Source organism: Cervus elaphus, chromosome 15, assembly GCF_910594005.1.
Source record: "Cervus elaphus chromosome 15, mCerEla1.1, whole genome shotgun sequence".
In the NCBI taxonomy this organism is placed as follows: Eukaryota; Metazoa; Chordata; class Mammalia; order Artiodactyla; family Cervidae; genus Cervus; species Cervus elaphus.
This window is the reverse complement of record NC_057829.1, coordinates 84,575,524-84,590,511: the sequence shown is the minus strand read 5'-3', so window position 1 is coordinate 84,590,511 and position 14,988 is coordinate 84,575,524. Positions and strand designations below refer to the sequence as shown.

At 46.6% G+C, this 14,988-nt stretch overlaps 1 protein-coding gene across 1 annotated transcript in view; it reads right to left on the bottom strand.

Annotated features, from left to right (window-relative positions):
* LOC122708560 (deleted in malignant brain tumors 1 protein-like) overlaps positions 1-6,754 on the bottom strand; it is a 96,042-nt gene extending 89,288 nt beyond the window's left edge. The window contains 5 exon segments of the mRNA XM_043924771.1: positions 1,548-1,577; positions 2,163-2,192; positions 6,009-6,175; positions 6,177-6,251; positions 6,253-6,754. Coding sequence (XP_043780706.1) covers positions 1,548-1,577; positions 2,163-2,192; positions 6,009-6,175; positions 6,177-6,251; positions 6,253-6,473 — 523 coding nt within the window. The 5' untranslated portion in view covers positions 6,474-6,754.
* Positions 6,755-14,988: the final 8,234 nt, after the last annotated feature.

The following is a 14,988-nucleotide window of genomic DNA, read 5'->3' as shown; positions in this document are numbered from 1 at the left end:
AAAGGCAAATAAAAGGGGGAAAAAAAAGAAAAAATATATGATAAAAACCCAAAACACACACACATGCACAAACACATGCACATACACACTTCCACCAATACTGCACACAAGTGCAAGCTCTGCTGATGGATTAGTGGAGATGCTGTCTGGATGATGGGATGTGCACCCTTGGAGGGAGAGGTGACTGCTACCTGGGCAGACGACACTGGCGTCTTCTCCAGGACCGCAGATACGGATGTACCAGTCGGCATGGGGACACTGTCCCAGAAAACTCTCTCTTCCCATACAGTCCACATCATCCAGCAGAAACTGGCCTTCCCCTTCCCCAAAGTGGGCCTTCACTGGGGCTGCCAGGGCAGGCCTTCAGCTCAGTTGCTGGCACACCACCTTGGCTTCATGCATGTCCCAGTGGTCCTCACAGACCCTGCCCCACTGGCCATGGTAGAAAACCTCCCCACCTCCAGAACATCTGCCTCACCCATTCACTAGCTGCAACTGCAGCAAGTCTTCAAAAAAAAAAAAATTGCATGTTAGGAGAAGGGACACTTTCTGCATTAACCCATTTGTTGAGCTGTTCGATAAAGATTTATGGAACACATGCTGGGTCCCAGCAAATAGCCCTGTGGTGACTGCAGTTCACAGACCAGCCCTGATTTTTCCTGGCCCAAAGTTTAGAGTCTAGTTTGAGGAGACTAGAGGAGGCAACCCCATTAATCCAACATTAAGTTTAAACTTACAGTTCTGCAAGGTGCTAAGAAGCAAACATCAAGGCTACGGTTTTTCCAAAAGTCATGTATGGATGTGAGAGTTGGACTATAAAGAAAGCTGAGCACCGAAGAATTGATGCTTTTTGAACTGTGGTGTTGGAGAAGACTCTTGAGAGTCCCTTGGACTGCAAGGAGATCCAACCAGTCCATCCTAAAGGAAATCAGTCCTGAATGTTCATTGGAAGGACTGATGTTGAAGCTGAAACTACAATATTTTGGCCACCTGATAGGAAGAGCTGACTCATTTGAAAAGACCCTGATGCTGGGAAAGATTGAAGGCAAGAGAAGAAGGGGACGACAGAGGATGAGATGGTTGGATGGCATCACTGACTCAGTGGACATGAGTTTGGGTAAACTCTGGGAGTTGGTGCCGGACAGGGAGGCCTGGCGTGTTGCAGTCCATGGGGTCACAAAGAGTCGAGCACGACTGAGTGACTGGACTGAACTGAACTGAAGAAGCAAACGTGGAGATGTTCATAATGTTTTGAGAACATAAGGGGGTGTGGGTTCCAGGATATCTTTTCTAAGAAGGGATGATGGACCTGAGGCTTGGAGGAAGAGAAGGATGGAGTTAAGTAGACAAAGAGGGATGGAGTAGAGGCAGAGCCTTCCTTGACGTATTGAGAAAAGGCAGAGTTTATGAGTGATGAGAATGCATAGAAATCCCCAGATGAAATCATTCTATTTGGTAGTATTTGTAAAGTTGGGACCTACTCACCATTTAAAAGCACACAACCCACCAAACCACATCAAATGAGGAGTTATAAAACCTTGACTCACCCCAGGGAAATGGTGTCAGCATCTCAGCATCTAAGAGCAAAGAGGAAGAAATGAGGTATCACTGCTGTCGTTGCAAATTAGCCCACCCAAGTTTCTTGGTGAGCACTGCACGTATGTGATGATAGCCCCGTGGAGTAGAAGTTAAGCTAAAGGCATGATTCCAGGAGTATATCTGGTAGGTTCTTTCTAGAAATTGATAGTATTGGGTTGGCCAAAAAGTTCATTGGGTTTTCACATAAGATTTTATGAGGACCCACAAAGCCACAGGCATTACTGGGGCAGCTGAAGTTAGGATTTTTGTTAGTCTGATTTTAGTTTAATTATATGTTTGAATGATAATGGATTAAGTCATATCCATATTCTCTCTCCATAATTTTCTAAAATGCATCTAGGCAACAAGAACAAAACAGTTGGGGGAAAGAATGTTTTATGCGTGGTTCAGGGCCAGGAACCGACTGCTTCTTTTCTTTCCCTTACTTAGTCCTTTTGGTGAAATTCACTATTTGTTTTCTGCCCCTCCCCTACCTCCTGCAGTGGGTTATGTTGGCAAATAACATCAGAGGATGGGGTGCTTGAGGGTGCTCTGTTAAAGATATACTAAGGTATGTTTCTTACCAAAAGCTCCTGAAGTTTCATATTCATCATCTGTAAGAAAGAAGAGAAAGCTGATTGTAACTTGAGTCTAGCAGAGACGATCAAGATTCTGGAATGTCCTGCCCTTGCTGGATGGTTCAGCCATCATCCCACTGTTAAGATTCCAGTGAAGCAGTTCAGCCTGGAATTAGTCTTTTATACGGTTTCTCCAAAAAGGAATATTGGAAGGAAATGCCTTCTGATTATTTCAACAGTTGCTGAAATACAAACATTTTAATCCAAACTTCATGAAAAAAAGAAAGTGAAAGTGACTCAGTCGTGTCTGACTCTTAGTGAACCATGGACTATACAGTCCATGGAATTCTCCAGGCCAAAATACTGGAGTGGGTAGCCTTTCCCTTCTCCAGGGTACCTTCCCAACCCAGGGATTGAACTGGAGTCTCCCAAACCAGTTCTCCCACATTGCAGGCGGATTCTTTACCAGCTGAGCCCCAAGGGAAGCCTAAGAACACTGGAGTGGGTAGCCTATCCCTTCTCCAGCAGATCTTCCCAAACCAGGAATCAAACCGGGGTCTCCTCCATTGCAGGCAGACTCTTACCAACTGAACTATCAGGGAAGCCCCAAACTTCACACTCAGGAATAACACAACACATTTAACTAGTACTGGTTTTCTGTTTCTCAACCTGAGATTGGGGTTGGAGGCACCTGCAGGCTAAACCGGAGAAGGCAATGGCAACCCACTCCAGTACTCTTGCCTGGAAAATCCTATGGGCAGAGGAGCCTGGAGGGCTGCAGTCCATGGGGTCGCAAAGAGTCGGACACGACTGAGCGACTTCACTTTCACTTCTCACTTTCATGCATTGGAGAAGGAAATGGCAACCCACTCCAGTGTTCTTGCCTGGAGAATCCCAGGGACTGGGGAGCCTGGTGGGCTGCTGTCTATGGGGTCGCACAGAGACTGTGTCAGACAAGACTGAAGTGACTTAGCAGCAGCAGCAGCAGCAGGCTAAAGAGGTGCATCTTCCCCAGGGACCAATGTTACTAAATGGGGAATATTCAAAACACTGTTTTCATACCACAATAAATGCGGTTTTATTATGGCTGGGAAGTAAAACTCCAGGTGACTTTTTAAGATAAAAGGATCTCAAAGAGAGTCTCTGCTCTGGGCAGGCAACTCTGGGCCACGCTTTTGGGAAAATTTGTTTGAGAAACAAGGGAACTGGTTACTCCATTCACACTGGTCCCCTCACCCACTCAGTCAATCACTCATTTCTCCAATTAACATACACTGACCTTCTTTCAACATCCCTGGAGGGAAGAGCACTTCAGAAAATGGAAGAGGGTGGAGTGAGTTGCAAAGACAGGGGAAGGTGGGTCTGGAGGCTCTGGTTTTAATAAGTGAGGGCAGCTGGGGAACTGGCCAGGCTGTAGGGCGTGTGACTGTGTGTATGTTTGGTGGGGGGCGAGGGGAGGTTGGGGGCACGCGAGGTAGGGGAGAAGGGTGAGGTCAGCAGCAGAGCAACAAAGACAACTCTACACGTTTGCCAATTCTGTTTAGGCTTGGGGCAATTTTTACCAGAATGCAGGTGCTGAAGGGTACTGAATACCTGATGTGGAGTCCAGAGGCTTGAATATTTGCCACGTGACTTTGGTTGAGGTACATACATGACCTTGACTTAACCTTGCCCCTGAACCTCAGCTTCCTTATTTGTAAAACAGAGATCATAAAACAAGCCCACCTGAGTTGGTAAGGATGGCGAGGGATAATGGCTGGAAGGTGCCTAGAAATGCCTAGAAGGTGTCTAGAAAACGGGGAGGAGTTAACAAATCTTGTCGGGATTGACCTCTTGAGGCAGGCTCTCAGGCAAAACCGTTCAAGAGATTCAAAGCACCTGGACTTGGAATACGGGGCAGGCTAAGATTACAATAAAGATCCAGTAAGTCTGTCAACAAATCATACTAGAAAGAAATTAGATTATTCCTCTCCCCAGAAAAATGACAGAGGAAACTTAATCAACTTTAATCTCTAAAGGGGAGAATCAGAGGAAATTACTGGGAAAATAACTGAGGCTGATACTTGAGGATGGAGCTGTAGATAAGTCTACTGCTGCTAAGTCACTTCAGTCATGTCCAACTCTGTGCGACCCCATCCCTGGGATTCTCCAGGCAAAAACACTAGAGTGGGTTGCCATTTCCTTCTCCAATGCATTAAGTGAAAGTGAAGTCGCTCAGTCATGTCCGACTCTTCTCGACCCCATGGACTGCAGCCTACCAGGCTCCTCCGTCCATGGGATTTTCCAGGCAAGAGCACTGGAGTGGGGTGCCATTGCCTTCTCAGGTAGATAAGTCTACTTCGTCAGTAAAACATTATTAATTATTAACCATCAATGAATATCAATTAATAAGTCCTTATTAAAATGAACAAATTATATGGCACATGCCTGGTTCTAAAGCAAGGTTTCTTAACTTCAGCATTAATGACACTTTGTTCTGGAACATTCTCTAGGGGGGGAATGGGAGCTGTTCTGTGCACAGCAGGATGTTGAGCAACATCCCTGGCTACCACCCATAAGATGTTAGCAGTGCCCCCTTGTCGTGACAATTGAAAATGTCTCCAGACATTGCAAATATCCCCTGGGGGACAAAATCACCCCTGGTTGAGAATAACTGTTCAAAATCCTACCTGAAAAGTGGTTTTCAATTCCCCCGAAGTAAGCGGCTTCAATGACTCGCTAACTGGGCTACTCTCAGCACTTCTCTGTATGCAGCACTACCTGCCCACCTCCCCCCTGCCCCCCAGCAACCTAGGTACTTGGCCTCGAGGACACGCTGTAGAACAGACTAGTAGACTCCTCTTATCACCGGGCCAAGCCCCCTGGAGCACCCAGACACGGCAAAGGCGATTCTGCCTATACAGGAAAGGTCTTGGGAGTGTCTGGCATGGTCTGACCATGAAGTGGGTGCCAGGGGTACAGGAGTGTGGAGGGACCAGAACTGCCTTTGCCCTGGGCAAGGAGGTGGGGGTGGTGAGACGGTTGGGAATGACGGATTAATGGACCAGAATCCTCCTCCATCCCTTTATCCTACGCTCAGAGCCACCTTCAGTGGGAAAGGTTCCTGAAGGGCAGTTCTGGTCTCAGTCATCACCAAGAGAAGTGAGTCCACTCCTTTGTGACAGAAGCTGGCACATGGAATAGTCTAGAGGTCAGTTCCACAGGAGACGGACACTGTGTCCACTGCTGGGTCGCCCACCAAGCATCCATGAATGGGGCTTGGCTCTTGATGATGGCTCTTGAAATTCTTAATAATTTTTGAAAAAGGAGACCCACATAATCATTTTGCACTAGGATCTGCAATTACTGCAACTAAGTCTTTTCACTTCAAACCTAGTATTCTTTCCTAGAATGATTACCTTTGGCTTCTCAAACAGACACAAGAAGGTTGGGGTTAGAGTTAAAGTGTCTAACTGAAGCTCCAATACTTTGGCCACCTGCTGCGAAGAGCCGACTCGCTGGAAAACACCCAAATGCTGGGAAAGATTAAAGGCAGGAGGAGAAGGGGGTGACAGGATAAGATGGCTGGATGGTATCACCAATTCAATGGACACGAGTTTGAGCACACTCTGGGAGATAGTGAAGGATGAAATGGTTGGATGGCGTCACCAGTTCAATGGACCTGAGTTTGAGCAACTCCAGGAGGTGGTGAAAGACAGGGAAGGGAGTCTGACCTGCTGCAGTCCATGGGGTCACTAAGAGTCGGACAGGACTGGGCGACTGAACGAGTGAGTCAAGGAGAGTCAAGGAGAGACTGAGGAAACGACTGGAAAAAATGAAACATCAACTCTCAGGAAAGAGAGAGACATTTACCGGAGCAGATGACGCCGGCGTCTTCCTGGTGCACACAGTTGTGGATGAGCCAGCCGGCGTGGGAGCACTGCGCCAGGGACCACTCCACCCCAGAACACCGCACCTGGTCCAGACGAAGGGGGCCGGTGCCCCGGCCGAAGCGGGCCCCTCCGGGGCCGAGACGGCCGCCCCGCAGCCCAGCGCCGGCACACCACCTGCGCGTAACTCTCCTCCCACAGGTAGGCACACACCGTGTACCCCCACGCCTTCAAAATACACCTCGACGCGGCCAGAGCACCTTCCATTACCTTCCACGAGCTGCGCAGCAAGCCAGTCTTTGCGAGAAAGGCAGTCCCCAGCCCCCGCCAAAGCGTTGGTGACCGGAGTCAGCATCTCCCTCACCCCCGTCATCACCAGGCAGAAACTACTGTTCATCAAGTGCCATCCGGGTTCCCGGCACAGGGCTAAGCCCTCCTCAGCGGACATCGCAGGCCTCCCTGATCTCGGATTACTGTCCCCATTTCACCAGGGAGGAGGAAACAGGGACAGAACGGGAACTTTAGCACATCCTGATAGCTCCCGGGGGTCTGGGGTCATCCACCCGACCTCGGCAGACCTCGTGGGGAACATCCGGCTTTACTTTGTTCTTTTCAAAAGCACTTCCCGTTGGATCCTCCCATCCCACTGGCAAGAATATCTACATCTAAGAAGACAGAAGCTCTAAGCTCAGGGCTCCTTACTATTTTAGCTTAAGAAATATTTCTTGATTCTAGGATGCTTGGCACTGAGTCATCGCCAGCGTGGAGCCGAGGGTACCAGGAAAAAAAAAAGCACTTGCACAATAGACGCATGCGCTGTGCTTTACTCCGGGGCGCTGTGCCCGGCCCCGCCCCGCCCCAGGCTGTGCCTCTTTGGGAGAGAGTGGGACTCTCTCGCATCAGCTTGCTCCCGCCCTTCACCTCTCCCCAGTACTTTGCTGGGACCACCTCGCTGGCGCCTCCACCTCCCCAGGAGCAGGTAGGGAGGGGCCTCAGAGCGCCCAGCGGACTCTGGGTTTGCTTCTCATCTCGGTAGCTGTGCAGCATATGTGGGCAGAGTGGACCACTCTGCTTGTCTGCAAACGCGGTTGCTGATAACAGTGTCTGCCTCTAAGAAGTGAATGGACCAAGTATCCATAAAGGTCCAGGTACTGATAGCCACTTGAGGAGCTGCAAGTTTTCTGATCTCCTCTTTACCCAGGAATGATTAGAGAGGCGACTAGACTGATAAAAGTTCCCAGGGCCGGCTGCTGACCGAGGGCCCTCCGCAGGTTGGACTCCCCAGCGGTACAGAGCAGCGCTTCTCCAAGTGTGGTCCTCACCCAGCCCCCATCATTCCAATCTCTGGGGAACCGGACCCCTGGAGCACACACCAAGACTGGGACTGGGGTCTGTGGTTTTGCATGCTCAACAAGCTCTTGAGGGGCAATTATGCTATATCCCGATATGTAAGAGTACCTGAAACAGAGTGCTCTTTACCGTGCATCTTTACTGTGTAAGAAACAAGAAATGAGATAAAGATCTGAGGGCAGGTCTTGTTGAGCAGAAGTAATAATGGAGTGTCTTTATTTCCAGGGGAGAGAGCCTGCCCTGCAGGGTGGGGACTACCCATCCCCAGGGGGTCTTACCGGCTTCTTGGCATTGAGAGAGTCAATTCGTAGGCAGGTTGATAAGAAGTCCAGGGGTCCCCAAGGAGAGAGGGGTTTGTAATTTTCAAGGAGGAGGAAAGGACAAACTTTTTTTTTTCCCCCTCTACATTCTTTAGGGTTATATAACAATAATCCTGCTTGAGGACAGTTTCTGGAAAAAAAAAAAACCTTCTGGCTAATCCTGTAATCTTAAAATGTAAATTATGGAAGTGGGTCTAGTAAGGTCTTTACAACCTCCAGACATTCTTTTGATTCATTGTAATAGCTAATTAAAAGGTACATAGCTTTATTGCTAACACTAGCAAGGGGGCACTCTTTCTGCACCCTTCTGATGCCTATGTCAGAAACTTTCTCTATCTCTTTTATACTTTAATAAAATTCTATTACACAAAAGCTCTGAGTGATCAAGCCTAATCTCTGGCCCCAGATTGAATTCTTCTCCTCCGGAGGCCAAGAATCCCGGCATCTTTCGTGGTTCAGCAGCAACCTTTCAGCATGTTCTGCCCTGCAGGGCCAAGCTGTTTCCTCCCTCATTCCTGTCCGCCCAGGCCACCACCCGGCTCTGACTCACCGTCTTTCTGCTCCGCAGGTGTGCCCGGCATGGAGCTTCTCTTAGACAGTCTCTTCCACAGCTTTTCTCTGGGTCCTCTGCCATCCCCCTTGGAATAAACTGAGATGCATGAACCATGTTAGAACCGGAGTCTTCAGAACAGGGAGAGAGAAATAACTTCCCAGCAGAGATCATGGTCTGGCATTGGACAGCAGCTTCCTGGGCCCCACTCCAATCCCACTGACTCACAAGCTCAGCAGAGTGGGACCTGGGAATCTGAATTTTTATCAATCCAAGTGATTCTGTTATTCAGCCAAGTTGGAAAATGACTTTCTTTCCTTGCAGGGTATAGCTGGTCTTATAACTATTACTTTTCATCAAATAAGTGATAGATATAAGCTATTTTCATCAGCTATTCCAACTTTTTGTCAACCAGTATATTTTATTACATGTCTTTAGCTATTTTGTAGTTAATCTGGAGGCATTTTCTTTACTTAAACTTTACATGTAAATTCAATCATGCTTCTTAGTTTTAACTGGATGTTTTCTAATATCTCCTGTGTTTGCCTGTTTACAATTGTTTCTCCCTTTTTTGCTTTTTATTTATTTTTCTATTTTCATCTTCAACATAGATTTTTCTGTTGGCTGGGTTTTTAATTAACATTAATTAATTTTACATTTTGCATTTGTCTTTTAAAGGTAGCTTTGGTAAAGGATGAACTATTTAGCTGCTGCTCCCTGGTAGCTCAGACGGTAAAGCGTCTGCCTACAATGCGGGAGACCTGGGTTCGATCCCTGGGTCGGGAAGATCCCCTGGAGAAGGAAATGGCAACCCACTCCAGTATTCTTGCCTGGACAATTCCATGGACTGAGGATCCTGGTAGGCTACAGTCCATGGGGTTGCAAAGAGTCGGACACGACTGAGCGACTTCACTCACTCACTCACTCAGTCAACAAAAAGAAAGCAGTCTTTTTTTCCCCCTGGTTCCTAACTCTTTCTGGTTAGGTACAATAACTTTGGCCTAACCATTGTTTTGACCAAACAAATAAGATATATCTTCCAAAGTGGTCCCTTTGATAGATTTTTGCACCTTGAGCATCTCTGTCAGCTGCCACATCTTTCAACCATGTTCTGTAGACACACCCAAGGACAAAGGCTGTGATGCTGTCAGGTCTGAGTAGATTCACAGGTGTCCATTTAAACTAGACAAGTCTAAGATTCTATGGCCATACAGACATACAGAGCCTGGTTCCTGTGGCTGGAAAAAAATCTATATATTCACTATATAGGTTGAGCACTAGACCAGACAGGATGTAACCCAGTGACTAGATGTGTCGTCTGGGCTGGAAGACCAAAGAGAGGACTCCCCATGGGGTGGAGAGACTTCTGGAAGTCAACTAAGTTGGTGTTGTTAATAATAGTTAACCCTTATTCAGCACCTACTATGGGCTTGCCATGGGGCTAAGCAATTTCCATGTCTTATTGAGAACGACTCTATTGTTTCTATTCCTATTGAACAGATTAGGAAGTAGATGCAAAAAGAAGTCAAGTAATGTTCCCAGACCCCACAGCTAATAAGAGGCAATGCCAGGATTTGAGTTCCAGAATCTGGACATTTAGTCACGAAGTTCCCCAGTCTCATGCCCCCAGGCACTCCCGCTTCTTTCCTTTGACTCTTCTTTCCCTCCCACATCTCCCATCTCCTACCATCAGGCCAGGTCTTTCTCCTAATTACCCTTTCTCTGGTATGATTTTCCCTTATGTCTGCACAAAACTATCATTTTCCAAAGCACTTTCTCCACCCATTGTCTCATTTTATCAAAGAAGCCCTGTAATTGTGCTGGTAAAGCCCAGCCAGGTGACTTGGATTACAGATAGTCATTCAAAAAAAAAAAGAAGAAGAAAAGAAAGTGGACTTTCTATTCCTGCCATCCAAACCCATGCCTGACACTTCTATTTAGGGCTTTTAAAAATAATTTTTGTGTGAACCACCATAATCCGTTTTTAAGGAACCAGTTTCCCTCATTCATTCTCTCCTCACTCTAGTCCATACTAAGTGTTTACTCATCTGAAAAGTTACTCTGGTGTCACCCCTCAGCCTACTATGGATCTTCATCATCTGCTGGATAAAACCCAAAGTTCTTAGCCTCAATTTCAGACCCCTCCATGATCAGATTCACATCTTACTTTTCAGCTTCTCACCTACTGACACGGTGTTCTCCTTCCCTCAGAAAGAAGCTCCTTCTGCCCACCTCCATATGACTTTTCCTAACTTATCAAAATTCTCTGCAATGTCTTAACCCCCTCATATCAACATGGTATCCTAAGCAAGACCGATCTCAAATTGGAAACTCTTATAAAGTATTTCCTAGTTCCCTCAACTGGAAACCTAACTTCCCAAAGTACTTATGCTTAGTTCATTCAAGCTTAACATCACTGAGTACTTTCTATGTGCCAAGCCCTGGGGATCCAACAACAGATGATAGTGTCTCAATAACTCATTGGCTGGCAACCAACTTGGGGCTACCTGTGTTCGTGTCTTATCCCCCCCAGCAGATTGGTGAGCCTGGATGGAAGGGACCATTCTCCCTGCACAGTGTCTGGAACCTGCTGGGCACTCCTGAATTGACTAGTAAATGAATTAATGGGGTGGGATGTCAAGCAGGCCTTGCAGAATGGTTTGGCTAAATTTAGAGGAAGTGGATAAATTGGTATGAGCCTTTTTTAATAGAGGAATCAAAAGGGAACCATCTGAACTAGAACAGTGGCTGTGTTGGATAAAGAGTGGGCACAAGGATGGACAAATAGGAGGCTTTCACTTTTTAGGATTTTGAATGCACGGAAAAGAAGTCCAGACTTTTCAAGTGTCAGTGGAGGCAACATTTTGGGTTCTTGATCAGAGAAAGGACATGACATAGCCCAGTGCAAGGGTAGCTAGAGGTGAGTGAGAGGCAAAGGCGGGGAGAAATCTGACGTGCAGATGATGCTAGTGTCTAGCTGGGATGCTAGCCAGGAAACATTGAAGGCTTGGGCTGTGTGTGATGGCAGCTCAAGGTGTATTGAGGAGAGCAAACAAAATGTAAGACAATGTTTCTTAAGTTAATCCTCCAGCTGTCTTTATCAGAATTGCCTGAGAAACTGTTTAAAATATTGATTCCTAGGCCTTTTCCTAGACCTACTGACCTGTGCGATTATGGCTCATATTTAAACAAACTTCTCAGGTGATAATTATACACTTGAAAATCTGTGGCTTGGTTATCCATGAAAGATAGGAATTGGAAAAGAATGACAATAGAGGTTGATGATGATTGCAATATTTTGAGGCAATCAGGTATCTGAGAGAACAACAATTAGCCCTTTTTAAATAAGGGCTGAGTGAAAGAAAATATTTTGAATTGGGGAATACATATTAGATGTTCTTCCCAATAATATCTCAATGTTTTGCTTCCAAAAAAGAAAAAAATCAGGGACTTATCTGGTCACCCAGTGGCTGAGACTCTGCACTCCCATTTCAAGGGGCCCAGGTTTGATCTCAGGTTGAGAAACTAGATCCCACGTGCTGCAACTTAAAAGATTCTCCATGCCACAAGTAAGATCTGGCACAACTAAATAAATAAGAGAAAAAAGGAAAAAATCAGCTAACACTGATTGAACACCTACATTCATTTATTCAAAGGTTAGCATTGTGTACCAGCTCTGTGCCAAGGACTATTAGAGGCTTTTAGTATTTATCATGGAAATAATAAAGAAGGAAATGGCAACCCACTCCAGTATTCTTGCCCGGAGAGTCCCAGGGACAGAGGAGCCTGGTGGGCCTCCATCTATGGGGTCGCAGAGTAGGGCATGACTGAAGTGACTTAGCAGCAGCAGCAGTATTTATCATTGAACATTGCAGACCAAGACAGCCGCCCTTGTGGGGCTTACATTCTAGAGGAGGGGGATAGTCAATGAACACAACAGAAGATAAGTAAGTGAATTATAGCATTTAAAAAGTGGCTGAGGAAATAAAAGAGTGGAAATTAAGGGTTAGGATGATCAAAGGATGGTCAGAGTAGGTCTTATGAGAAATTAACATTTGAGAAAAACTTGCAGGCGGTAAGGAGTAAGACTTGCTGATATGTGGGGAAGACTGCCAGACAGAGGGAGTGTCCAGGGCAAAGCCCCCCACCCCGGCCTGCCCACCATGTTCCCGGGGGGCAATGGAAGGACTGAGGATCCTGAACAGAGAAGCATGAGAAGGAATGGAAAGAGGTGGTGATGGTAACCAGGGAGCAGGCCTTTGAGGGCTTTGTTGGCCTCTGACCTGAGTGAGACGAGGAAGATTTGCAGGGCTTGGAGCAGGAGATTGACATGATCTGACTTGAGTTTCAGAGGATCACTCTGGCTTCTGTGTTGGGAACTGACTTGGGAGAACAGGGTGGAAGCCAGGAGACCAGTCACAGTGACTGGAGGAATCAAGGCAGAGGAGGTGGGGGCCCCGTCTAAGGTGGGACAGTAAGTGAAGGTGGGATGGTAGGAAGTAACTAGATTCTGGCAGAGCCAACACGATTTCCTGGAGGATTGGGTGAAGGCTGTGGGAGAAAGCAGCCTTCTCCCAAGGACCACTCAGGGAATTTGCTTTAAGTGAGAGGGTGGAGCACATCACCATCTTTGATGAGCTGGCCGCAGGGCTGAGAGTTGTCCATGATTTACTTTTTTATTCTTTTGGCTACACTGTGCAGCTTGCAAGATCTAGGTTCCTGGACCAGGGATTGAATCCAGGCCACCACAGTGAAGGCCTGGAATCTTAACCACTAGACCCACCAGAGAACCTTTTCAGAAACTCCGTGAACTGGGTGCTCTCTCTCTTCTCGTTTTATCAATGGGGAAGTTGAGGCTGTGAGAGGTTAAGTGACCACACAACTCCTTACTAGTGGAACCAAATTCTAAATGTGGATTATGTGGTATTATAGCCTGAAGAGGAAGGAGGTTTGATTTTTTGTTTTTTTTCTTCCTTTCCTAGCCCCTGTAGCCTACTCTGGACTAAATTTTGTTTACATTTTGTTTCTATTCACTCTTCTAAAATCCTGCTCTTCCAGGTTTGAGCATCTGCAGTTATGTAAACATATCTGTGAAATTTGAGTCTACATCTTCGCTACCAGGGAAAGATAAGTGGTCTTGGAATGTCCTTAGACAGGATCATAAATCACCATGCATGTGAAGGAAGGGCGTGATTAGCAACTCAGCCATTAAGGGATTTGATGTTTAAGCAGGCTGAGAATGAAAACTTTCCAAACTCCATTTGCAAGGTGGTTTTAGGGACTATTTTGTTAAAATATTTAACTTGGATGGTGTTGATCAGCTGAAGTCAACACAGGGAACAATCATATTTTCAGAAGTAGCCATGCTTTCTCTGGCAGTCAACAATTTGTCCTTTGTCCTCACCTTTTCCGCATGAATCACCCTAATATCAACCGAACTCCAGTGGCTTGCAGGTCCCCAAATCCCTCCTGATACCCAGGAGGACTGCACTGAACTGCGGTTGTGTTTCTGGGTGGTTGTTCCCAGAGACTCTCACTGGCCCCATTGTCTGCCAGTCTCTTAAGCAGTCCACACGAGGAGCCTGGTAAAGCCTGTAGGACCGTATCAGACCACTAATCCATGTGCTCCTGGAGGCTCAGGAGCACCTCCCTACAAACTGTAGGGTGAGGTGCTCATCCTGGGGCAGAGGATAAGCCCAGGTAAAAGGCTTGGAAGAGGGAGCACAGATAAAGGAGGAGCCAGAGAGTCTGGGAGAAGGTGGCCCTGATGTAAAGGATACTGGCAAGTCGTGTCTATAAGATCCACTGAGCCTCTCAAATCTCCTTAGATTTGAAGCAACACAGGGGCAACAACCCCATAATCTTACTGTCTTTATTTTGAGAGGATCCAGTAAGCAGATATCAGTAGAGCTTATAGAAATGATTTGCAAGCATTCCTGCTCGTGTTGGTTCCTTCATTTGTTCAAACTGTTTATGGAGAGCCCGCTATTGTGTCAGTGACTATGTTAAGAAATGGGTCCATAAATGTGACAATGTGTACCCTCAGTGTGACAACTAACGCTGACCTTTGGGGGTGAGTTTTCAGTTTTCAAGGAAATCAAGATAAGGCAGAAGGAGACAAGAGTTGAATATTGTTGTAACTAGGTTATCCCATGGACTGTAGCCCGCCAGGCTCCTCTGTCCATGGAATTTTCCTGGCAAGAATACTGGAGTGGGTTGCCTTCTCTAAGGGATCTTCCCGACCCAGAATTCAAACCCAGATCTCTTACACTGCAGGTAGATACTTTACCATCTGAGCCGCCAAAGAAGCCAGGTTATCACAGTGCCCAATTCAATGTAACAAATAGCCCTCCTTGGGTGACTTTTTCCATAGATACTTGGTTTTTCAATGTGGTGGGAGGTGGGGGATGGGGTTAGAATTGAGGCTGACCTTTATTCCCAGGGACTCATTCTCTGCTTTTCTCAACACATTATTAAATAGTTATTGAGATGCAGTCTTAAGAAAATCACCGGATTTTAAGATGGCATTTTTTTCCAGTTCCCAGAAATTATTAAACTTGCTTATCCCAGACTGGGGGTTGTCTCTCCATCTTCCGCCTGCCCCCTTCATGTCCATCCTAAATCCTTTGGGCATCTGAATCAGGCACATTAAATCATAGCGCGCTTCTGCTTCCAAAGAGTAGCAATATATGTCAAGTCAGGCCCTGGGTGCAGAGCTCATTGAGCCTCCTTCCAGACTGGTC